Source organism: Chiloscyllium plagiosum, chromosome 33 (assembly GCF_004010195.1).
Source record: "Chiloscyllium plagiosum isolate BGI_BamShark_2017 chromosome 33, ASM401019v2, whole genome shotgun sequence".
Lineage (NCBI taxonomy): Eukaryota > Metazoa > Chordata > Chondrichthyes > Orectolobiformes > Hemiscylliidae > Chiloscyllium > Chiloscyllium plagiosum.
Window position 1 is genome coordinate 14,090,156 of NC_057742.1, and position 26,659 is coordinate 14,116,814.

The 26,659-nt window shown below is 37.0% G+C and overlaps 1 protein-coding gene across 1 annotated transcript in view; it reads right to left on the reverse strand.

The window, feature by feature from the left end:
- Nucleotides 1-1,787: 1,787 nt before the first annotated feature.
- stat3 (signal transducer and activator of transcription 3 (acute-phase response factor)) overlaps nucleotides 1,788-26,659 on the reverse strand; it is a 49,640-nt gene continuing 24,768 nt past the window's right edge. The window contains exons 5-24 of the mRNA XM_043674978.1: nucleotides 26,272-26,397; nucleotides 22,474-22,555; nucleotides 22,241-22,335; nucleotides 21,961-22,112; nucleotides 21,652-21,810; nucleotides 20,953-21,045; nucleotides 20,074-20,133; nucleotides 17,654-17,683; nucleotides 16,486-16,579; nucleotides 14,282-14,329; nucleotides 12,641-12,724; nucleotides 11,980-12,078; nucleotides 10,775-10,910; nucleotides 9,918-9,970; nucleotides 9,435-9,529; nucleotides 8,999-9,138; nucleotides 5,716-5,928; nucleotides 4,862-4,904; nucleotides 4,542-4,657; nucleotides 1,788-4,402 (exon numbers count right to left, since the gene is read on the reverse strand). Coding sequence (XP_043530913.1) covers nucleotides 4,347-4,402; nucleotides 4,542-4,657; nucleotides 4,862-4,904; nucleotides 5,716-5,928; nucleotides 8,999-9,138; nucleotides 9,435-9,529; nucleotides 9,918-9,970; nucleotides 10,775-10,910; nucleotides 11,980-12,078; nucleotides 12,641-12,724; nucleotides 14,282-14,329; nucleotides 16,486-16,579; nucleotides 17,654-17,683; nucleotides 20,074-20,133; nucleotides 20,953-21,045; nucleotides 21,652-21,810; nucleotides 21,961-22,112; nucleotides 22,241-22,335; nucleotides 22,474-22,555; nucleotides 26,272-26,397 — 1,974 coding nt within the window. The 3' untranslated portion in view covers nucleotides 1,788-4,346. The remainder of the gene's footprint in view (nucleotides 4,403-4,541; nucleotides 4,658-4,861; nucleotides 4,905-5,715; nucleotides 5,929-8,998; nucleotides 9,139-9,434; nucleotides 9,530-9,917; nucleotides 9,971-10,774; nucleotides 10,911-11,979; nucleotides 12,079-12,640; nucleotides 12,725-14,281; nucleotides 14,330-16,485; nucleotides 16,580-17,653; nucleotides 17,684-20,073; nucleotides 20,134-20,952; nucleotides 21,046-21,651; nucleotides 21,811-21,960; nucleotides 22,113-22,240; nucleotides 22,336-22,473; nucleotides 22,556-26,271; nucleotides 26,398-26,659) is intronic.

The window sequence follows — 26,659 nt, forward strand, 5'->3', positions numbered from 1 at the left end:
AAATCCCACCTGCTCTAGAAGTGTGTCATAATATCTCTGAAAAGGTTAATTAGAAAATATCAGGCAAATAAGTTGGACCCTGAACTACTACTACTACTACTGTAACTTTACCATTTTAAAAACTATCTTCATTAATACACAGTACACCAGTTACCAAGTGTGACATGAGCTTCCATTAGGATCTGAAGAACTCACTGTGTCATAATCAAACAAATTAATTTAACAATAAAATGTAATGAGATCAAAGAATTTGGAAGTGAATATTCACAAGTGTTTCAGCCATCTTAATATCTTCATGTTTGTTTATTGGAGGGACTGGCTTACATTGAGGTACAGTTTCTGTAGCTCTGCCATACTGAAATTCACTGGTCTTCAAAGTGCCACTCAGCAAGTGGATATTGGTTGTTTATCTGAACTAATTCCTCCATTAAAATAAAATGGAATTCTCCAGCAGTTTGTTGTTTTGCAATTCCTCCATTAACTATGCATAAAACAAGCAGAGATTAGAGTTATTGAGTTAGGAGGAGGCATTTTAGCTTTACAAGGGTGGATTCAGGTCAGGTGGGAAACTAAAGTTTTAAGAATCTTGACCTAAACATGACTGATCTTATTTTAACCTCAACTCTACATTCCAGCATATCCTCAGGAATCTTTCATCCACCTGATAACAAAGGATCTATGGTTTAGCATTCAGTCTATGGAGCTTCTTAATGTTGTTTTTATATATGAACAAAGAGTAGACCATTTAGACTAGCTTTTAATTCTAGATATTATGTTAATTAATTAAATTTAACATGCCACCATCTACCTTATTTGGATTTGAAACAGTGTCCATCAATAGTAGTTACTTGCATTTAGGGGATATCTACACTGGTGAAATATGACCAGCATAAACAATTGGTTTATTTACTCTCTTGTGGATTATAGTGGTTCACCTTATTGATAATGAATTTCAATAAAACGTCCTGAAAATCCTGGAACTGGTCATTTTCGAATTGTGAATAATTTCTTCTTCATTTCTAATGGTGGCCTCAGCTTCAGCTGCCTGAATTCCTCACTCTGGAAATGACCTCACCCACCTCCTCCCTCCCAATCATACCTTCCTTGCTTCTCTAGGTTTAAAGCATCTATTTTTGTCCAAACCTTTGGAAAGCTTTCCTAATTTCTCTTCCGTTGGTTCGGCACATTTTACTCACCAAGCCTAAAACATCTCAGGATATTTTTCAAAGAATGTAAAGCAAGTTCTGATAACTGACAGCAGCTTCTAAATTTCCAACAGTGGCAAACCAGTTAACACAGAACATAGCAACATCTGGATGGGGGTGTTAATTTGTGCATGCATTCAGACTCGAAGTTGTGCTCAGATTTCTGAAGGATAATCGAAGGGAACACAAAGGTTTTGCTGTCAAAACCCTTGCAAATTCTTGGGCCATTATCCATGCTTTTTAAAATTAAAAATAAAATACATATAATTAAATCTTACTCGATAGAAAATCAAGATCCATCAATTAAATACAAAGATGTTTTGATATGGTGTTACTGCTGAGTAAGGTAGTTTAGAATTTTGTTTCATGCACTGTACAACAGATACAGGGAAATAGCAGTGAAATAAGGCCCAAGATAATACCAGTTGTTCTCTCTTTCTTGACAAAATCATGTGCACATTTGAAAAAATGCATTCTTAATTCATGGTGATGAAAATATATTTGATTTCCAGCACAATGATAATTTGAAGACAATTTGACAAATCCAAACTTATGTGAAAGAAAAACTGGAACAACTGAACATGCAAAGCTTTGCCTTTTAATCAGTAAAAGGATAAGGAGATTTACAGCATATATGAACGTTGCCTTTTTCATTTACACACACTTTTCATATACACATCTTGAATATAGTCAAACATACATTTCAAAAATGAAACTTAGAAACAAAAACACTGAAATTAGAATTGGATGCATTGTCTTAGAACGCTTTACAACTTAATGACATTCAATCATTTTTAGAATTTGTTACATCCTACATTCTTTTCTCAATATACAATTCGGGGAATAGAAATATGCATCCCTACTTCTGAAAAGTAAATCCTTTTTGAAGAAAGCAGATGCATACAATTGGCTTTACAGTACAGTTAAATATTACTGCCTTATACTGAATCAGGGAAATGAGGTGTAAAAAAAAGTTTCTTATTTACTCAAGCCAGTTGAATTCAAATCTGGACACCGGTGTAGTAGCTCTGTTAAATAATTACTTTCCCAATGAATTTAGCTTCCTGATCAAGAAAATCTTTCAAACTTGTAAAATATTTCTTCCCTCTCTAGTAACATATGGGGAAAAATACACAAAGATACATTAAAAATTGCTTCGGAGTATCTTAATCATGGATTTCTGAGTTAAAAGTCAAAATTCATGATTATATGTTTAAGGCAACATTATCCATATGGTAGTACAATGCATACTCATTGGAATTATACACACTACTGTGTGGTCATCTGCAAAGACGTTTTACACAGGGGAAATGAAAATACTGATTGATTATTAGCAAAATCTTTTTTGCTTTTAAAATGCACTTGTGTCAAAAGACATGGTCATATGTAGCATTTCACTTGCACATTCCATTTATTTCAATCAATCTCAAGTTTGAGAACACCATCAAGAATTCTGAAAATGCATTCCCACAGTCAGATCAAGCATTGCTCTGAATATACTTCTGTGCATGATAAATATTACTTCATTGAAAGACAGAATGGTTGCAGACCTTGTTGAATTATAATCTTCTGCTTCTGGCCCAGGATAGTTCAAACAGTTTTTGTTATTGTTCAGCTCCAACAATACCACTCTAAAAAGGTACAAATCCCAGACATAATACAATTCCCCACAATTTAATGCAAATTACATGTTTAATCATTTCTAAGTTTATTAATACATTAAGTTCTTCTCTTCCTTTGGTGGAAATATACCACAGATATAGTTGTCTTTTAGAACCTCGTTTAAGAATTGCAACAATAACAAAAAAAATGCTTTTAATATAAAAACAAATCTACTTTTGAGAACAATTTTACTGATTTACCTAATGGTGAGCTACATTAAAAATCCCATTTTATTGCTAAATTTAGCAATGCATTACAATATCCAGTCATGCAAAGAAAATTCAGCTGACTTTTAAAATAAATTGAGTAGTCAGCTCGTCCAATGCATCATGGCAATATGCTTCCCTTGTGAGAACTACTGAATAGTCACAGAAGGTGCAGTTTATCAACAAGATAATTGATACCTTTTCCATATAGTCCAGTTTCAGCATCCATCTCTTTTTCTCATCTCTATTCAGTACAGGCCTGGATTAACAATCCAGATCATGCAAATAGAATGCCCATGATAGCTGTTACAGAATTTGACTTCAGTTAATAAAAACACATGGAAATAAGCTGGTATCTGTAAGCGACGTCAGCAGTTTGGTTTTGGGTGCGATAAAAATCCAACTGATTCCCTAGCATCCTTTAAGGCAAACAATTTATTACTCTCACTCAGTCTGGCTTATGTGCAAGTACAAGTCCATACCAACATGATTGATTCAAACATGCTCTAGAATGACCTAACAATCTGCTCAGCTGTCTCAAACCGATATAGCAGTCCAAGAAAGGTATGCCACTGTCTTTTCACGGCAACTAGGTATTGATAATCCATGCCCGTCTCCCACGGCTGTTCATGTTCAGAGGATGAATAAAAACATTTTTAAAACGCAGTTCAAAACACTGGTCATGCGCAAACAGTTGGTTTACACACACCTGAGAGTCAATTGCCAAACAAGATGCACCAGGGTCAAGACGCAGAAATGTAGTCCACATCTGTTTCGTCAGTAAATCATTGCTGAATTCAGACAGTGGAGATGCTTCTGATGATTTACTTTTAATCCCACCACGTGGTGAGACTGTATACTTGAAACCGTTGAGAACATACAATTAATAAATCCATACGAATAAGGACAATATACAAGGGTAGCATAATGCCCTAGTGCACCAGAGTCTTGCAACATACTGCAGACAAGTTTATTTCATTTTGAACCATTTGCCAATGCAGGGGCTAATAGGATCCAGGTTGAAGCATTGAACCAGTATGAAACAAATCTTTCTTGGTTGTATTAGATTTGAAATAAACAGCTGGAAATGAACATGATACAATATGGTAAAAGCATTATATGCAAGTAAATAGTAACATTATCAAAGCACTTAAATTTCAAAAGACAATAGATATAAACAAATTACGATGTAAACTATTATAACTAGTGGTTAATCATACTGAAGATATAACCAAGATAACAGATCCTGCTTTGCCTAAAAGGTGGACAGAATTTACATTGGAGAAGCAGCACATTCTGTGCCAAACTCCATGTCCAGAGTAATGGAATCTGTAAAAGCAATAGAAAAATAAAACAGTAAAATTAAAATTGTTTGAAAATCCCACTGAAAAGTAGTAATTGGATTGGAGTTCCACTACTCCTCCAGGTGAACAGTACGGGTTTGGAGAGTATCCTGCTTGTCACTTACCAAGGCCACCTGCTGCTCCTTGTTCAGGTCCTTCATTATTGCTTCCACAATGCATTAAAGAGTCCAGTGTACGTGGAGACATTGGGAAAAGGTCACTTGTGTTGCCAGAATTTGTTCTGTACAAATTAGATACATAAAGCAAATAGATTTTCAAGTTGAGATGCCTGTATCATTAAATTTATATAAAGCAGTTACTGCTATTAATGTACACAAAATACTCTTGTTGCTCCGTGACAGTGGTTAGACGATCATATAAAACATGTCACTGAAGCATATTCTAAATCAGCCAAAAAAAATCCAATACATCAGTTTTTACTTACGGTGTCACACAAATGAATTTTCTCTTCAGGTATGCAAATGTTTCTGCAATATTAAAAACGAATCAAAATGAGATTACAGTATTAGAAAAGGGAAAAGTAAAATTTACAATTAAAAGTTATAAATTTGAAGACTATCAACTACCATTCCCAATCCTTGTAAGAACTAAGTATTATTTTCTTGACTGAAAAGTGGAATAGTTGTTCTAAGTGCAGCCACTAAAGATGGGTTGCCCAGTTTAAAGTAGTTTACTGCATGGTCATTATTGCCTGGTAAAATTGAGAGTAGATAATGGGAATACAACTGTTAAATGGTTATATTGTGCATGCAGAAAATTTTAAAGAGGTTGTAGATTAGGTAAAGTTACAATTCTTGATGGATCCAGCAACACAGTGAAGTACAGGAATCGGACCCTTCATAAATCTCAGGAATAGTTTTGTTGAGAAAATAAACAAGCAATCATGGCAATAATAGTACAGGAGGGTTAGTGTCTGCTGCTCCATCATCTGGAGTCATTTTAATGACAGTTTGTCAGTATCTTTTCACCATTGCCTTCCACTCCCGGGGATAGAGCGAGGACATCTACCTCATGGCTACATCAGCTGGATAGGGAATTGTCAATGTAGTCAAATAAGCTAACTCACCCATAGTTGACATGTGAAACTTAAAATGTAATTTTGAAGTCTCTGGCTTCTCTCATTTTACAGTTGGCTAGATAATTCCCAATTTCAAAGTTTTAACTAGCAATCAACATGCAGGGTGAACAGCGTCCTTCTTACCAACATTCTGAACTTGTAATATGAACAAGAATACAGAAGACCAAGAATGGGAACGCAGGCAGGATTGAAAGCTTTACCTGGATCATTGGGATCAATAGCTTCTTGAGGTTCACTGCAGCAATATTTTCCAAATGCTTCTTCTTTTGGAATGTCAGGGTACAAATACACTAGTGGTGACACAAGGATATTGGTAGCATCCATGATCTTGTAACTTATGATAATGTCAGCAAAAGACATATTGGTTAGTTGCTGTTTGGTGTATGGTTCCACAGACTGGATCTGGGTCTTTCCTGTTAGAAAGTGGTTAAAACAAAATGTATAAAATAATTCAAATTTCAAAAATTAGAATTACAGCAATGGAACATTTCAAACATCTTATTAATTCAACTTAAAATTACACCAAAAATGAAAAAGCATGTCATAGTTCAGATGTGAGACTTTCAAACAAAAGTTAAAATCTTGCCAAATCAAAAAAATATCACAGAGACAAAAATTTGTGTTAATTCTGGGTAATGGAACCCATCAGCTTTGGACATCTCGTGCAAGAATCAAGCACATCTGCCCACTTGGAAGATGGAATCATTCTGAAGGAATCATTTCCTCTGCAAATCCTTGGTTAACTGTGCAATCACAGAAGGTATGCCACTTGCCATTTTAGTTCCTCCCTCCTCATTGTACAAGACAACAGACAATTGTATTTACTTGTACTCTTTAAATCAAGTCTATTGTTTGGCTGCTTACAAAATCTCTACAGTACAGAAATCAAACACAGACGGAAGACCACTTTGCAGAACACCTCCAATCCGCAAGGATGATCCCAATCTTCCAGTCGCTTACTATTTCAATTTAGGATCTTGCTCGCATGCTCACATTTGTTCTTAGCCTGCTGAATTCTTTCAATGAAGCCCAAGGCAAGCTGGAGAAACAGCGTTTCATTGTCTTGAGCACTTTACCGCCTTCTGGATTCAATGTAAACTCCGTCATTTTGATGCCTTCTGCACCCTGACCCCCAGTGTCTTGTTTTCATTGTTGTACTTTCAGCTATTAACACCTACTACTAACACATACTGGATCTCTTTGTTGCTTCTTGGCAATTAACACCCTTTGACTTTTGTCCTGAGACACCTTGATCTCTAAAGTCCCTCACCCACAAACTTTTCCTTTTTGAAATAGCAGTAGATTCTGAGTCACTCAACTTATTAAGCACATTCAATGTTATGACAACCTTACTCTACTAAGCATTCATGTCGAATTGGATGAAATCAGTGATGCAACATAAAACATCATAATCACATTTTCTTTTCCTAATGAGAAAAAGGCATGAAACACAATGTCATATACAAACATAAATGCAGAATCTAAAATTATAGCTGGCGGATTTGACTGGATGAACGGGTATACTTCACTTTTCAAAAGTTCGCTTTACGTCACTTTGCTTTTAGAAAAGACCTACATTAGTACCTGTTTGTTTTCGCTAACCAAAAGAAATTTGAAGAGGATTTTCGCTTTTACAAAAAAAATTGCTTCTTTGCTTTCGTCATTTTGACTTACGAAAGGTTTCATGGAAATGCTCTATTTCAGATAGCAAGGGAAACCTGTAAAGCCCCAGGGCAGTAAGTGCTTTTTCAATAGATGCATTTTTATGGAAATAATCCACACTAAGCTGTGCGGCTGTGTGAATGTACAGGCAATGGTGGTTGGGGGGGGGTTCCATTCACACCACATCAGTGCATAGAAACACTGGCTTCCACTTTGCAAACCCACTACTGCAGGTTTATGTAGCAGTTTTAAAAATATTACAGACAGCACTGTTCCACACCATAATAATTTTTTTCTCATTGATCTATACTTATTTTCAGATTAAAATTGCTTTTGCCATTTCTCAAGGTGAAGGAAGATGTACTGGAGCTTAGTTCTAAGCAATGAAACATCATTCTTAGTAACCTGTCTTTGAGGCAAACACATTTCTCAGATTTTTCATTCTCACTGTATTAGAAGAATTCAAAAGTCATCTGCTGAAATAAATCTGCATTACATTCTTACGATTAAAAATGGTACTAGGTGTGCCATGGTATCACCAATGGTACATCAGAAGTTTGAAAACAATTTCTCTGCTTATGGGCATGACCATTATTTATTGTCCATTCGAGTCACTTGTGATTCAAATGATGCCAGGTCATCCTGAATAGAATATTCAATTCAACTAAATGGTTTATTTGTGTGATGAATGGTGTACTCTACTTTTTAATACCTTTTTTTTCCCATTTAGATTTCAAAATTGAGGCAGATAATATGGGCAAACCGAAAAGACTTTTTCTTAAAACACAGATCATTGACCCCTCCTCACCAAGTGCATCAATTCTATGAAAGCATGAGCCTGCAGTCACATGCCTGTCAGAACTGTACAGTGTTAATGGTGGGATTGCTTATATTGCTGAGTTTACATCAGCGAAGAAACCCATTCATTCAGTTTTAACCAAAGTCTCAGTTCAGAAAAAAAAGTTACCTTGAAGGAAGTGTTTAGTTTTGTAGAGCCTCTAAGCCAGAAGAGTTTAAATAGAAAGTTTCAAGGTTGTTAGAATTGAAAAGGTTTAGGCCAGAGTCAGAAATAGTATGGGAACAAAAAAACCTCAAACTTTGTTTACAGTTTGCATTAAGGCCTTTCTAATGACTATGTACAGTTTTGTTTTTTTTGTTAAGAACGACTTCAGCCTAGTGTGATGTTTCGGTGACTAAACAAGGAGAACCAACTGTAAAAATTAACCCCTTCTTGGCCTCTTATTCATTCCATGTTATATTACACAGTTTAAATAATCAAACTGCCATGGTTGAACGCATGCTTTCTTAATTATTGGTCCAGTAACAGAAACACATCGCAGACCGAAAGGGAGAGAAGCGGTGTAGGGCACTGACACTCATTCTTTCGAAGTTGGGTTTGAACGGCCTGTTGTTGTTCAGTGTGAGCCTTTAATTCAGTATCTGCAGTTAGGCCACAGATCAGCCATGACCTCAGGACAACAGGGTTGCTCATTCATTGCAGAGCTTAATCGGAGGGTCACCACACCTCAGGATAGAGGTGAGGTTGAGAAGGAAGGTGGGACCTCAGCTGACATGGAAACTGAACCCATACTGTGTAATGCAAACCAGCCCTCCAGCACACAGTGTTGACCAACCCTCAACTGTATGAAAGGTTGAAGCTTTACAGGAAGCTGTTGTGACATAAGAAATGTTTGCTATACATTAGATTTTGTTTTGGTAAAAGGTCTAATCATTCAACTGATATTCCTAATTAAGCTTTGATTTCTCCATTTTCTGACTTTATTCCACATCACGATATTTAACTTAAAAACAGTTACATACCATTGATGTCCTTTTCCACCCATGTAAAAGTGATTCCTCCTTCTTTGTTGCTCTCACTGAATCGAAGTAGGAAAGTGCCTGGGGGTTTCACATTCAGTAAAGCTCTCTCTCTTTCTTTGCTTATGAAGCCCATGATATACCTGTTACAAAACAAATTTAATCATGATTATGAAGGTTACAAGTTTTACTAAAAATACAAAGTTTGTGCAACACACCAAGCTTCTAAGATTTACATGAAGATGTAACATAACAGACTGCAGCAATCTGTAGGATTTATCTTCCCAAACTGTAAAATATGTATTTGCAGAGGGAAGCATATTACTCTCTTGCTATCGACTAGCACTTCTTTGCTGAATTAGGCAATGAGAAACTGAGGTTCACTGAGGTTTGCAATAAGCATATAAAGATAAATAGGAGAGTTATAGTAAAAGCTTACCCATCATTCCACAGAGAAAGAATAAATTTCTTCACTAAGTCTATGATATTGTCCAGCCATACCCAGAATGAAAATGCTTTGCCAGGCATATTCTCCTAAACGAAAAATTTATTGAAGCAAATTTAAGAATATTAAAATGTTTGCTTGTTATTTAAATTTTGAGTGACAACTAAAAAATGTGCTATCCTGAACTTGCTCAGTGTGCAACAAAACCTCTAAACAATTAGCATAAGATACAATGAAGGTATGTGAAACCCCCTGGATGTTTACTTAAAATTTTAGTATTAAGCGAGTTTTATTTTAGAACTGTAAACATTAAAACAGTATACTAAAGATTCTTCCCAATTATTTATCATAAAAAAATTAAGAGCATTGTAAAAGCAAAATTTTGTGACCAAAAGATGAATGCCAAAGAACAAGTTTAAAACTAAAAGCAAGCTTTTTGATGCCATTACGGAATTTAACAAAGACGTGTTCACTCACTTTACAGAATTTTGCCCAAGTGATTTGGCACCCAGAGTAGTTGACACCAGGACCTAAAACCACAAACAAAACCATTACAAAAATAATTTTACGGTATAAAAGGAAATAAATTTAAAAACTCAAGTACAAATGTGAAGTATTTTAGGTACTCCATAGTACATGCTGTTAATATTTCTTGCTTCAGCACCACTCATTAAAATGCTCATACAACATCATACAAAAACAATTAGAAATGCACACAAGGGAAATAAAGCATTTTAGTCACCAATAGACTTTTTTTTCCAATAAGTTCTGTTTCTAAATCAACATCTGTTACAAAAGAATGATTTTGACACTTTTGAATGAGTTACTTACTAGACTGCATAACAGCACTTTATCTTGTGGGATGTTGTGAGCACAATGAGAATAACCAGCTCATTTCTTTTGAGCATCATTTGTTAAAGGGAAACCGTGGCTTGGACACTAGGACAATTTTTTGTATTTCTTTCAGCACTTTTACAGGATTACGAAAAAAAAGGGACCAGAGCTTGATTTAAAAAACAACCTTTTATATCTATTTTAAAACAATTATATTTACAAATTTAATATTGTTAAGAATTGAACTCAAATAAAATAGTAATCTCAATACTACACATTGTAAGTAGATTTAGTAATTTTAACACACAGGGTAAACTGCACTGTAGGCAAAATATATACTATATTTAAATTCTCAATCAGAATACACACAATAGTGTCAGAGGTTAAACTATTTTTAAACTGATTAAAATAGTAGAGAACATCTTTTCGATCAATTTAGTGCTTAGACATGCTACCTCACGATGTAACATCAATGACTATTTGATATTTTCATTACTCACCAAGCAATTTCTCAGCCAGTGTCCCTAGTTGCTCCATATTCAGACCTCTTTTTGTGGTGGAAGAAAACTGCCAACTCAGAATCTCTGCGACCTGATCCCATGTGGCAACTGGTGGTTTTGTGAAGAAGTTCACATTCTGTTTGAAAACAGGATGCAATCAATATCTTAATATACTGTGACTGTGCTGTAATGATATTTGCTTAAAATGTTTTATGTTTGCTGGTACTTTTACCAATAGCACTAAAGCTGTTATACCCTGTAAATTTATCACCTTCAAATTTTGTTACATACACAATAACTTAATTACCCTGAAACACACTAAAATTTGATCACATAAAAATACTTGCGCATCTGTAAATAACTTAAAACAGTTTAAACAGGTCTGTGCTCTTGCCAAAAAGAAATTATAAACGCAGCTTTCCTCCATAGCTTTAACCAAATGTTCATGACAATCACCACCCCACTTCTAAAAAAGGTGCAAGATTTCATAAACCAATTTTTAGGTAGTGCTGTTTAGGATGTTAATAAAAGGAATCAAACAAATATATCCTTCAGAAAAGATGGATGTATCAGAAAGTATAATTTTAAAGATATGTCAAAAGGTGAATAGGGACAAAACACTGAAAATTTAATTCATGGCAAATTTTGAAAAATGACTGGAGTTTTTATTTTATCTTCGCAATGTCCCTGTACCATGAATAAAGACAGGTTGTAGTTACGTTTTCTGAACATCTTAAAAACTTTTAAAAGAAACTGCATCCAATGCATGTTGAGTCTGAATAAGTTATGAAGTTGTGAGCATCAACAGACTTTTACGATAAACTCTGATAACCATCAAGATCTCTTCAGAAACCTAAAGGCAGTTCTAAATTGGCAGCCTTTTATTATTTTTATTTCCATTAACTTCAACCAAGATTATGTGCACAAGTTCCTAGAACAGCATGAAAGCAAGACTTTTTGACTCAGAAGTAAACTTGCTAACAGTGTCAAGGCTGACCTCAATGAATGAAACCACATGCAAACTGTTCTAATAAACTATACTAAATGTTGGCAAAGGTGTGTATAAAGTTAGGTGCCTCCTTACATTGGGCACACAATTAGTGATTTACATCATTTTAGTCAACATCTTTGAAACATGTTTCACTCAATGCTCCTTTCCAAGCTAAACCTTGAATTTTAATTTCCACAACAGCTGAGTTTCATACCTTTGGGTTATTGGTTAGCATATTATACCAAAGGATTGAGGCCCAAGCATTTGGCATCTGGCAGATGTTGGAGATTACCACAACTGGCAGTGAAGACGTCTGTTAAAGAATTTATGTAGCTGGTTAATAGCACGTGTAAACAATGGTTTCAAACTCTGCAGATTTTAAAGAAAAGTACTTCATTTTGGTTACATCACAACAGTACATTGGAATATCATGTTCTGAGAAACACTTGCAAAACAAGACTATGCACCTTATAATCTGGCCTTCCCAATTTCCTCCTACATTGCTGGGAATGATGGAAATAGTGATCAGATAAGTAAAAGCTGCCACTCTAAACAGAGTTAGGACTAAGTGGGTCGAGTGTTCAGCCTACTTAACCTACAAATATTTAATTGCATAGCAGAGTGCTGTTTCTTTTTACAAAGTTAAGGTGGCAAATGCTAATCGCACAAAAGATTGGAAATACTTTACATTAATAATGCTATAAGTCCACAAAATGTAAATGTTCCACATAGAATCTAATTTAGACAACTAGCAAGCCAAAATAATTACTTTATAACAAGTGTGAATTCATTAATGGATATGCAAACAAGAGAAAATTTGGCATATATTAACAAAAAATATTTAATACAAATGTTGCAATGTTGTTGTAATCTACCTCCAAATCAATTTTAAGTCCTTGATGATAAACTTCCGTCTCAAAGGTTATTAGATGCAGCTCTTCAGTCACAATGAGGGAAGCCTGAAAGAAAAAACAGAAACAATTATCTAAAACATTGTACAAGGGGTAACATTTTTCGATTTCTGTACAATAAACTGAAATAAAAGTTGGAAAGCTAAAACATCAAGAATGTTACAATTTGGAAAAATTAAGTGATGCATTTTTTAAGCTGTGCAAGACAATGGTTTTTGTACCAGTGAGATCATTACAGAGGCTGAATGACACTAGGAGGCTGAGCTAAGGAAAGACTGATGACAGCCCTTTGATTGGTTAAGCAGCAGTTTCCTCCAAATTTATATGTGCAGAGCAGCTAGTGACATCCAGAGGATGCAAACAGATCGTATCATTCTCTCTGCCCTCACTCCATGCCTGGATGAGAAGTCAGAAAAACCGAGACAGCTTTAAAAATAAGTCTAACAAGGAACGACCTTGGTCCACAGAAAACTATCACAGTGAAGATACAATCATCACTTTACAGGCAGCAGTGAGTCACCATTGCCGAAATCAAAAGAAAATGAGACACACTTTAACCACCAACGATATTGTGTCAAACTATCATTGTGTTTATCATGAACAAGTGTGTATATATTTGGGATTTTAAAAGTGGTACAGCATGAGTTGCACAGCTGTACATTTCTTTTCTCTATTATTAAAGTTGTGTGTTACAATGAATCGGTTTGTCTTCTGTGACTGAAGAAACCTGACAAACTGCTTTTGTCCTGAATAGCAGACAGTGAGGCAAATTGATAAGCTTGGTAGCCTATTTGGGGGTTCTACATATTTTGTGATGGCTTGTGAAACAGTGGGGTACAATTATAGGTGTAACCTTTTCCAGTTAAGTCATGACAGTTTATCATTAATTAGTAGGGTGTGAGCTTTCCGGGCTGGACCAGCAATTATTGCTCATTTTTAATTGCGTACGAATGTGATGGTGAGCTGGCAGAGTTCGTTTGCTGTTAGGGAAGGAGACCCTCCGCTCCACCATACTTTTTCTTTCTAATCCCTCCCCCTCAGAGAAACTGTACAAAAAGCAAATAATTTCCATTCAAAGCACATAAACTTAGGTTAGGATCTGCATCTATTCAAAGAGAACCCAAGATACCCTGAGATTTATCGGCCAAAATTACAAGAAGAAAGGAAATAGAGGTAGACAATCCTTTATCCAAAATGCTCCAAAATCCGAAGTTTAATCATGAAGTTTTTCTCATTAACAAGATTGTTTGGCATGCAAAGAGCTGACCCAACTCCGCACCCACTCGACCCACATCACTCAGATGTGACATGGGGGCGTGACCCAGCACTGGCAGGCATCAATTCTTACTCAGGGTCCATAGTACTTTCAGATGCGTCTGCTTTTCAGTGAGATTTTTAAAAATTTCATCGTTAAACTGTCACTTATTCAGAAATCCTAAAACTTCTAAATTCTGAAAACCCGCTGGTCCCAAAGGTTTCAACTAGAGGATTGTGTACCTGTACTAACACTGCAATACGAAAGTTAACTATATTGAAACAGAACTATACAATGCAGAGTGCAAACATTTAGTTGCAAGCAATTTTACATTTTAAATTTGTACTCACATCACTACTAGCTCTGCCTCCATTTCCACATCTTTGTTCTCGGAGGGTCTGGAGGGAGAAAGATCACATTAATAAATAAATATGATCATGGCTTGTTGCGTCTGATCAGAAACAATAAAACTTGTAAAACATTAAGAATCCTGTTGCTAGTGATACCTCTTCACCATATCAAATACATCTAAATGTGTCAAATTTAAGATTTGTGCTCAAAGTGACTTCAAGAATCCTGACGTTCATCATGAAATACAAGTGCGCTCCACTGGAATTACAGGACTTTGTTCACATTACGTCAGCAACTCATTACCCTTTACAACCTGATGCTCTTAACTTCACTGTGGTTTCATCAGCTATGGATGTCCTTTGTTAGAGATATAATGCATGTGGAAAACATTTATGCTAAGAAATTGGAATCTACAAACTTTTACATCAGTGGATTCTAAAACTGCTATGGCATATCACTAACTACACTCAAATTAGAAGTAATCCGACTCCAGATTACAGTCCAACAGGTTTATCTGAAATCACAAGTTTTTGGAGCACTGCTCCTTCGTCAGGTGAAGTGACCCGTGACATTTGACTTTGTCCACCCCAATTCAACACTGGCACCTCCACATCATGGGCACTCAAATTAGTTAAGTGTAAAAGATTTGTAAATGTACACTTAGTGCAGAAATTAATCTCGGTGATAAGGAGTCTTGTTGGGGAAGGCCTACCGTATTAAGTGCCAGTTGAACATATATCTAGTCCGCAGCATGCTTTATCTGGGATTTATGACCTCTAGTGTTGGAAATCCCACCCCTTAAGAAGTTGAAAACTCTTCATAATCATTACATGCAGTGGTGGCTGCTGCCAGTGACAATACTCCTTCAAGTCCTAGAATCACTAAAGGACCCAGCTGACAGGTAAGACCCCTAAGCAGAATAGAGATCAAAGAACAAAGAAAAAGGTACAGCTCAGGAATAGGCCCTTCGGCCCTCCAAGCCTGAGCCAATCCAAATGTACTGTCTAAACATGTTGGTCAATTCCTAAGCTTCTGTATCCCTCTGCTCCCCACCTACTCATGCATCTGTCTAGACGCATCTTAAATGAATCTACCATGCCTGCCTCTACCACCTCTGCTGGCAACGTGTTCCAAACGCCCACCACCCTCTGTGTGATGTACTTGCCGCATGTATCCCCCTTAAACTTTCCACCTCTCGCCTCGAAAGCGTGACTTCTCGTTATTGAATCCTTCACCCTGGGAAAAAGCACGTCTCTATCCACCCTGTCTATACCCTTCATGATTTTGTAAACCTCAACCAGGTACCCCCCTCAATCTCCTTTTTTTCCTAATGAAAATAAACCTAACCTACTCAACCTCTCTTCACAGCTAGCACCTTCCATACCAGGCAACATCCTCAAACTTTCTCTGCACCCTCTCCAAAGCGTCCACATCCTTTTGGTAATGTAGTGACTAGAACTGTACACAATATTCTAAATGCAGCCAAACCAACGTATTGTACAATTTTAACATGACTTGCCCAGCTCTTATACTCAATACCTCGTCCAATGAAGGTAAGCATACTATATGCCTTCTTGACCACTCTATTCACCTGTGCAGCAACCTTCAGGGTAAAATGGACTTGCACTCACAGATCTCTCTGCCCATCAACTTTTCCCATGGATCTTCTGTTCATTGTATAATTCGCTCTAGAATTAGTCTTGCCTAAATGCATCACCTCACATTTGGCTGGATTGAAAACCATCTGCCACTTTTCCACCCAACTCTCCAGTCTATCTATATCCTCCTGTATCCTCTCTCAGAGTCCCTTATGCTGAGAGCGCATAAGGGAAGGGAAGTGTGCTAATTGAAATTGGGAGGGGATATAAAGTAGAAGGGGCATGGGGAAATCTTTCCCCTAAGGGTCCCAATTAGTGACCAGGTAGGAAGGCTGCCCATAATCAGGTTGAGGCCAGAAAGTGCTGAGGTCTCTCCCAGCATCCTGTTTGATCTGAATGAAGAAGCTCCCACCCCATTCCCAACATACTGTAATTAGATTCTGCCCTCAGACACTTGGCCAGCAATACAAATTAGATTTTTAAATATTTATGGAGCAATAATCACAGAGCATATGATAGTATTATTTGCAAAGTAAATATCTAAATGTGTATTGTGTGAGCAACTTACGACCTTTGCTTAAGAGCAGTTTCTCAACAATACTCACCAAATGCTTAAATTCTGCTGACAGGCTTCCATTGTTTGACTCTTCCATATTCATAACTTTTGTATTAGTGCCCAATATGTTGAATTTTCGTGACCTAAGATATGATAAAACTAGAAAATCACATTCAAGCAGGTACTCAGAGAAAAAGACAGATAGACAGACAGAGACAGAGAGAGAGACAATATTCCTACACAAATCTTTTACACTCAACTAATTTAATCATCAGTTTAATGAAGGCACTTTGTGTTGTGCTGCCTTTCTCAGCCAAACCAAGAGTGCAGTATATGTGCCTTGAAGTACTCAGAACCAGCTATGGTTGCGCTACTATCACAAGGGTATATGAGATAATATAGTAGCAGAAGTTAACATAGTGCTTTTTCTGCCTGTACAGTAACTTTGCAATGTGGAAGTTAGGTAAATATTACTCCAGTTTTTACACAAAAAATGGAATGCAAATATAAATATTTCCTATCATGTAAACTTATTCAATGATATAACCTAATTACGATGTTTTAAATGCAAAGCATCTGTTACAAACCCTACTAGTAATACAAATGCAATCCCCAGAGAAATGGCATTACTGAACCAGAATAGATGGTAAATGTCATTATATGAATATCTAATATACTGCAAAAGTTTATTCTTTTAAGTTGAAGTATTGAACACTAGAATTTGTTTTTGTTCTAGACCAACGTATTATGAATTTTAAATGAAATCAGCTGGTGATGCCTCAGAAGCTAATTCCTATCACCTCACAAGTGCATTTAGGTGCCATGGACTGAAACCCCAGCCAAATAAATTATGGGTCCAAATTATGACCGAAAGACAACACACATTTGATTATTTGACTCCAATTGAGATCTAAAGAATCTTCTAAAGAATCTTCTAAAGAATCTTCTAAAGAATCGAGCAGTTCAGGACAATTAGAGATGGGCAATAAATACAACTTTGCTACGATCAATCGTTCACATGTTTGAGAAAAAAAAGTGTATATATAAACAGTACAAATGCTGAACAAGGCACTACCTTTGCTTGGGTGCATTTTTATCTAGGATACTTATATGCACTTCAACCAGATTTGGGCGATTGTTCTTTGCTCAGTAGCCTCTTACAGAGATATAAAACTGCTCATTGTTTGCTTGAAGTAATGATAAAGAAAAAAACTCACCCCCTCAGTGCAGAACCATCTCCAGAATCCCTGAAAAAATTGAAAGAAAATACCAAGTTTATTTTCTGCTGAGTTCATGGTAGTTTGAACTCGCAAGTAAAATACAAAGTAATTGAGGTTAGTATTTTGGATACCTGATTTACTACATTTTTGCAGTTTTATTACATTCTACATTTACTGATTGTGTTTTTTTTTTAAACATTGAAACAACTAGGAAATAGCTACAATAATAAGTTGGAGTTTTGAAGTTGAAAATAGCAAGTTGCATTCATGATTCTACTGGTCATACATTGAAAAGTTACACTAAATCACCCCTTTCAAAACAGTTCTGTGAAATATTTGCAAATGGTATCAGCAGAGTAAATGCATCAAGTGACTGGGTTCACGCTTCAGATTGTGAAACTCACCTGGACTTGATGTGTTTTGTGTCCACAGTTTTTGCTTGATGTACTATTGCATAACATTCTTGAGCAGCACAAAATGCTCATTAGAAAAGGATAGTGAATATATTTTGATGAAACTCAAGCTTCAAAATGCAGCTGGACTGCTTGAGCAGCACAACAGCTATTCAACACTTGATGATGTGAGACATAGAAACAGTAGGCCATTCAGCCCTTTAGGTATGCTCTGCCATTCAATTAGATCACACTTAATCTATATTTTGACTCTCTTTACCAACCTTTCCCAAATTCTGATATATCCATCTTGAAAATATGATTGGAATCAGTATCCAGAGCCTTATGTTGGAATTTTGCAGATTTCTACCATCATCGTGTGAGAAAAATTGAGACTGAATATTATTCCAGATTGGTGAAGTTCTTATTTTCAAATCATTTCTCTCTTGCTTTGGATTCCCTCAAAGAAAATGGTTACTCAGCATTTACCCTATCAAAACCCTCTAATATTTTTAATCATATTAATTAGGTCATCCTTCAACCATTTAAACAAGACTAAACAAGCCAGGTTATCCTCATAAATTAATCTTTAAATTTTTTAACGTATACTGTACCCAAGATTAATACATCCTTCCTTAGTGCCTTATCCAGAAGGGCTCTGACCAAGGCACTGGGAAATATAGCTTACTCGCCATTGTATTCCAATCCCACTGAGACAAAGGCAGACATTCTGTTTGCCCTTTTAGGGTCAATGTTTTAAATGTCCCAGGAGACAACTGAACTATCTAGTCCACTTTGTTTTAACAATATCTCTTTCAACTTAAAAATGATTATAGTCATTCTACGTGGTGCTTGTGCAGGGGATATAAATCGCCACTGAAACTTTATTGCTGGAACAGCACAGCAGGTCAGGCAGCATCTAGGGAACAGAAGATTCGACGTTTCGGGCACATGCCCTTCTTCAGGAATGAGTCATTCCTGAAGAAGGGCATGTGCCCGAAACGTCGAATCTTCTGTTCCCTAGATGCTGCCTGACCTGCTGTGCTGTTCCAGCAATAAAGTTTCAGCTTTGATCTCCAGCGTCTGCAGACCTCACTTTCTCCATATAAATCGCCAGGCTCAGCACATCCTATGTTAATAAGCAGACCTTTCTTTATTAGGAAAGTCCAACTCCTTCTCATGGAGAGACAACCTAAAGGTATTATTTGTCCTAAGAAGTTCCAAGGCATCCTGATGGAGAGGGCGCAGAAAAGGTTATGATGATGTTACCAGGACTGGAGGGTTTGAGTTATAGAGAGAGGCTGAATAGGCTGGAACCTTTTTTTGACTGGAGAGAAAAAGGTTGCGGGTGATCTTATAGAGGTTTATAAAATCATGAGGAGCACAGTTAAAGTGAACAGCAAAGGTCTTTTCCCTAGGGCAAGGGAGTTCAAAACTTGATAGCATAGGCATATCTTTAAGGTGAGAGGAGAAAGATTTAAAAGGGACCTGAGGTGCAACCTTTTCACACAGAGGGTGGTTCGTACATGAAATAATCTGCCACAGGAAGAGGTAGATGGAGGTACAGTTATAATATTTAAAACACATTTGGAAAGGTACATTAACAGGAAAGGTTCTAAAGGATTATGCTAAATGCAAATAAATGGGTCTAGTTTAATTTGGGAAACTTGCTCAGCATGAATGAGTTGGACAGAGGTTCCGTTTCCATGCTGTATGACTTTATGTATAAAACAGGACCAACACATCAGGTTCACTGCTATATCTGTCACTATATGACAGACTTGGGGTAGCACTTGAAAGAAATTGTGAATTACTATAAAAGGCCAATACACAATAGTTACACAAAGGTCTATTAAAAAAAAAGCACAAAACAAATATACAACCATTGGCAAAAATTATGAGTATCGAGAGGCATTTAATTAAATGGTGATGGAGGTTAATTGTTAGATGAGGCAATAATACACTGGCAAATAAAATACTGACATACAAACACACTTGGTGGTATATAAGTTCCTTTTCACTCACTTATCAATGGCAACCTTGATTTTAAGCTGGTAATTCAACTCTGGAAATTTAACGAGTAACCTGTGAACACAAAGTGTGTCTTAGATTTAATAAGCAAGTTACGAGAGAGTGAAACATAATGAAGTAAAAGATAACAGTGAACATGTACATAAGTAAGCTTCAGAAACTAAACAACAGGTGCACAGCAGCTTTTTAGGTAAATAGCATAAGTGCATATTGTTAAACACCAGTAAACTATTTATTGTTGTAGCAATGTCTGCATGGAACGGAAATTATCTTACTGCAGGACTGAATTAAGAAAGGTTTATTAAGTTTTTATTCACAAAATAAACATGAGAGTGTCATTCAGCAACCTTTGCTTCAATACAAAGTTGTTTTAGAGTCACAGTAAGGTAGTTTTTCACAACAGAAGTTTGCACTAAGACAGGATTTTAATTACTTGGTTCACCCTAGATCCAGACAACTCCAGCCTGATGCGAATCAGCTTTTTACTTTTAACAATGCAGCACTCAGTACTGCAATGAAGTATTAATTTAGATAAAATCCTATAGTACTGTAATAGAGATTAAACTCTATTTTCAAAAATGAGATTGAGTCAAGGTGACATTGAAGTGCAGGGCATGGAGCCTAGTGAAATCCCTCGACATTCATTGAAAATTTAATTTGGTATTGGAAGTAAATACATAAAGCCACTTAAAATATTTTAATTCATAGCAATGACTACTTTAAATATTGCTGACTATAATTGATCAGTATTTGTTTCTCTCTCATATCAGTTCTGATATCCAACATCCAGATGAGTAACCACTGCAGAATTCTGTAAGCTTTTGCTATCGAGTACTATTATGACAAGTTCTCAATAAGTATTTCTCTACCTACCTCACTTTTGTTGTAAACTGCACACCTGTTTTGATCACTAAAGGACGGTCTGGATGCATTGGCATACATGGCTGCCTCTCCACGACAAAAGCACTGAGAAGAAAATCAGGTTAAATAAATCCAAAACTCTACAAGAATAGTTGACTGAGTGTCAATTAAATGTATTTGATTGGAGTCCAGTCAGATTGGGTTAGTGTATTTTATAAAAGTAGAATTCCAGCTTAGCTTATATAATAGTTAATCATTATTCCCCATTCCCAAATAAATCTTCATTTTCAGAGATTGTTAGCAGCAGCAAATAGCAGCCAATAAAAGTGGGGAAAAAATGCTGAATTGGTAAAACATGATCCATCATGTTGTCTGATGGATCAACGTGATCCAGGTTTATATTCATCAAGATAAATAAGGTTAAGGTTGTTTTTTTCTGACAATTTTAGAGCAATGAGTTTTGGCTTTCTCAACTCAGCTTCTAGTGAATATGTGCCCATGGTACAAAACAAACATGGTGTTCAGCATGCAGTTAGGACATTGGGGATTGGTGATCAGCTCAGATCAATTCTCTTGTTGCATACACAAATATTAAACTGATTAAAATAAAATGATGCACCCCTCAAGCTTAGAATAGAATAGCACTTTAATAGAACGCAAAAAGCTGCAGAAGATCAGAAGAAAAGAGAACCATCCACTTGATTGAAGTACCTTTTAATTAAGCTCCGAAATAATTCAACAATCCTCTCCTCCAGAACAGGTCTGTGGTGAACAATAGGATCGCCTTTGTAAGAAACCTTTTGTTGTAGTTCTTCCAGTTTCTTAATCTGCTGACGTGTTTGTAGCTGAGACTCAGCTAAAGATGTAATCCTGATATTGGGCAGAATAACACGTACATTGCACAATGTGAAAACTTCATTTGTCATCAGCGTCTGACAAAACATCTCAAATATATACACTTATTCACAGAAATGGCTATATTAAAAACAAAAAGATTCTGTTCTCAGATATATTCCTTACCAGTTTTCAAGACGGTCAAGGCAGATGTTTGGTGGACCTCCTATGCATGCGACCTGTTGCCGCCTTTTCCAGTCAGCCAGTTCTTCATCTGTCAAGGTCTTCTGCACAAACTCCATTGTAGACAGTAGGGCAGCTAAGTCAGTTACTATTTGCTGTTATAGAGGAAGATTTAATAGCAAGAACAAATGTTAAACTGAACAGAGAAACAGCAAGTTTGAGCTATGATCAGCTAAAGAGAAAGATCCTTGAAAATTAACCGTAATTTTTTAAATAACTGTACCCTCCGCATCTGATCCAAAGCCGTTAACATCTGTTCCAGTTGTGCCATCTTCTGCCTTGTCGCTGCTTGTGAATTCCCATTCAAATCTTGCACATCTGTAAACATTTAGAACAGCAATATGTTTTCAAGATTGTGAGGATCCAACAACTTCAAATAATTAAATTCCTGACACAAACCCATGACTAATTTATATAATACCAGATCCTTTTAAACCAGTTATCAGAGTAACCCACCTCCTTGGCTTTTCAGGGTCTTATAGTTGAAATCAAAATCATCCTGTAGGTTTTCCAGTACTTTAATTTTGTGTTCAAGGTCCTGTAAAACAAATACACTTAGGCCCTTAGTTACACACCTCATTTTAATAATAAAATATGTAATTTTAATTCAAAAGTAGAATACTGAAGATGCCAAAAGTCTGAAATGAATATGGAAAATGCTGTCAGTACTCAGTAGGTAGTAACTGCATCTGTCGAAAGAAACAAAGTTAGTGGGATGAACTTGTCCACATTTTAGTTAAGTGTCAATTTTGAGACATTTCATGGAGGGTCCCCTCTGAGCCCTGATGACTTTTCTGAAGAAATTCTCTGCTGATCCACTTATTAATTATTCAAGATCCACAGCACCATACTCATGCAATCTTGCACTCAGCAGAGGTTTGTCAGTGTCAGGTCCTTGTGATGTGCATGCAATGGCCATCATTTTTAAACCCTAGCAGCATATCATTTCCAACTCTCCATTCAGGAACTGCCCTTAATGTCCTATGGGTGCAATTCCAAATGGCATAGTTGAAAAAGAGGTAAATTGGCAACCTTCTTCACAGGTAGGGGCGTGGCAGTCCTGGTGGAGTGTTGTGGAGAGGAAGGCTATTCGTCTTCCCCAGGACTGACGCAGCAGAACATACTGGCAGTCTAGTCTGAAATAGCCACTCAGATGAGCGTGGTGTTCATGGTTCAGAGGAACACTCAGCAAAATATAAAGAGGTTTACAAACATTCTGTGCACTGCATGGTCAGGGATCACTCATCCTCTCTCCAATGCCTCACTCTCACTTCACCATCGCACCCACATCCCAAAGGCTCATGGCTACCAATCTCACTATTGCACGCACAATCTTTCCTCAATGGCTCTTACTATTCCCACTTCCCCAAAGTACCAAAGATTTCCTGCACTATATAGTTCCTACTCACTCACTCAGAACATCTCACCAGTTTTCTTCACTGAAGACTGGCCAGCACCCCGCCCCGAACGGACTAAGGATAATGTAGACTTTAAAATGTGGCTGCTTGACTGAAGCACGTGCAATAGTGAGATTGGTAACCATGCCGTGTGAGCTGCTGCCATGTGTTGTAAATATGACATTGATGTAACATGGTCCCATATGCTGTGCCTGCCCCTCTTCATTGTCCGTGATGAGCTATGTGGCTTTTTATCTGCACTAAAAAGATGCTGTCAGGCTGTAAGTGCAAAGTGTGTGAGCACGAGGAAAGCAAGCTAAAAGCCCTGACATGCACCCTGCTCCAATGCAGGAGACAGATGCTTATTCCCACAGCCCAGCAGCAGTTCTCGAACATAACTGAAGTGCAGTAGCAAAGTGAACAGTATCAGAGTTAGTCCGACATGTGCTAAAATGACATTGATGCTTTGCCAATGATGTCTTCTGCCAATGAAGGATGCAGATAGGCGATAGTGAAATGTTAATGTATGCAAATGAGGCCCTTGCCATCTAATTATTCAGTGGTCGAAACTTTGCAGAAAATTATTAATTTTTTTATAAAACAAGATCAGATTTTTCACATCTAAAAGACTAAAATTGGGCCCTTGAAGACAGAAACAGGGGGATATATTACGGGGAACAAATAAATGGCAGAAGAATTGAATTGGTACTTCAGATCTGTGTTCACTGGGGAAGACACAAGCAATCGCCCTGAGGTAACAGTGGCTGAAGGACCTGAACTGAAGGGAATTTATATTTGCCAGGAATTGGTGTTGGAGAGACTGTTAGGTCTGAAGGTTGATAAGTCCCCAGGGCCTGATGGTCTACATCCCAGGGTACTGAAGGAGGTGGCTCGAGAAATCATGGATGCACTGGTGATTATTTTCCAGAGTTCGATAGATTCAGGATCAGTTCCTGCGGATTGAAGGGTGGCTAATGTTGTACCACTTTTTAAGAAAGGTGGGAGAGAGAAAGCAGGAAATTATAGACCAGTTAGTCTGACCTCAGTAGTGGGAAAGATGCTGGAGTCTATTATAAATGATGAAACTACGGCACATCTGGATTGTAGTAACAGGATAGGTCAGAGTCAGCATGGATTTATGAAGGGGAAATCATGCTTGACTAATCTTCTGGAATTTTTTGAGGATGTAATTCTGAAGATGGATGAGGGAGATCCAGTAGTTGTAGTGTACCTGGACTTTCAGAAAGCTTTGATAAAGTCCCACATAGGAGGCTAGTGAGCAAAATTAGGGCACATGGTATTGGGGGAAAAGTACTAATTTGGACTGAAAGTTGGTTGGCTGATAGGAAACAAAGAGTAGTGATAAACGGCTCCATTTACCGTACCAGAGGACACAGCTTAAAAATACGGGGTAGACCATTTAGGACAGAGATGAGGAGAAACTTCTTCACTCAGAGTGGTGGCTGTGTGGAATGCTCTGCCTCAGAGGGCAGTGGAGGCTCAGTCTCTGGATTCATTTAAGAAAGAGCTCTCAAGAATAGTGGAATCAAGGATTATGGAGATAAGGCAGGAACAGGATACTGATTAAGGATGATCAGCCATGATCATATTGAATGGTGGTGCAGGCTTGAAGGACAGAAGGCCTACTCCTGCACCTATTGTCTATTATCCGCACCGCGCCCACCTCCCTCCCCACCCCCCCAGCTGTCTGCCCTTTGCCCAATTTGTTCAGATGCTGGGAAGATTCTGCCCACTGTTTCACGTCTGTAACCTATCTTCGCAAAACAAGAAAAGTCAGATGCAATAGGTTTTTGAGCCTGGAGTAGGTTGGACAAGGACAACATGAAAGTTAAAAGAAAAATGAATAATAGTAGATAATTCTTTTGTCATTTTAAACCATATGGCCTCTGGATAGTTCAGATTAAATTTACACTAACATAACTCCAAATTGAAGATCATTGTTCAAACAGGCAGTTGGAATGTGCTTCATATTGTTTTGCATTTTAAAGAAGAAGCTAACACTAAAATGAGCATTTGTGCTTCAACTAAAAATCAATTTAAAGATTGCAAGCCTCAATTTCAGTTGTAAACAGTGGAGCATCAACAATTTAGAGCAGATTGGAGGGGCTGAACAGCCTCTTTCAGTTCCTATGTTCCTAGCATTAGCTCCGGATTTGTACAGAACAAAGCTGTTATGATATTTTCCTTTTTTTTTAAATGTTCTGTTTTTTACTTAATACTAAGAAGGACTGTAATGTTTGACTTTTAACTTTGTTCCTTTATTTTTCTACTTTGTACCTAACATGGCACCAGGAATAGCAAGATTGTACACTTTTCACTGTACTCCTGCATCCCTGTACTTGAGTACGCTTTCAAACTCTAATTTCAATATACACAGAATTATTTCCAAGTAATCCATAAAGCGTCTTCTTCCCTTGAGCAATAATTTACTACATATATGTTTCAAATCCTCAGATTTTAGAAACACCAGATTTTAATCCATCCAAAAAGAATTAAAAATTGCAACTGACAATGATTTTCATTAATAGCACTGACTGAGTAAATTTGTCAAAACAATATAAATTGGTTAAAAATTTTATGTTGAACAAGGTCTGATATGCACAACCATTTCTTTTTGTTTGACTATCACTCATCTTTCTAGGCCTTGCACTTTTTAGAAGGAATTTAATTTGGGATTGTGTTTGGCATGGACGGCTGGACTGAAGGGTCTTTTTCCATACTGTATGACTCCATATGACTCCAATTTTCAGTTTATTTGTTAGTATAAAACTATGACTTCCTTTTTACTACTGTAACTAAAAAATGTAGGTTTTTTCTCAGCAATTCATAGACTCACCTGTACTCTCTTCCGTACATCCTGCAGATTGTGTTCGAGAATCTGCTGTTTTTCAGTTACCACCGAGCTGTGATGTGGTGATTGTCCAGCTTGCTGGAAAGACATTTTAAATAGATTAAACATAAGCTACAGTACATATGGTTAATGTCCAACATGCATTTCAGCAGTGGACTAACATGAAAATAAGAAGGCATATCTACTGCTTAATTGTAATGGTTTATTAAAATTAGCAGCAAAAAGAATTTGGAGAGGCACAAGGCACTTATTTTGCTTGTTTAAAAATGTTCTCAGTTTCATCCTCCCACCCAACTCTGGAAGAAGTGTGACATTCCATAACCCCACAGAGAAAGGCCACACTCTGATCCCCATACTCCAATTCCAGGTAGGA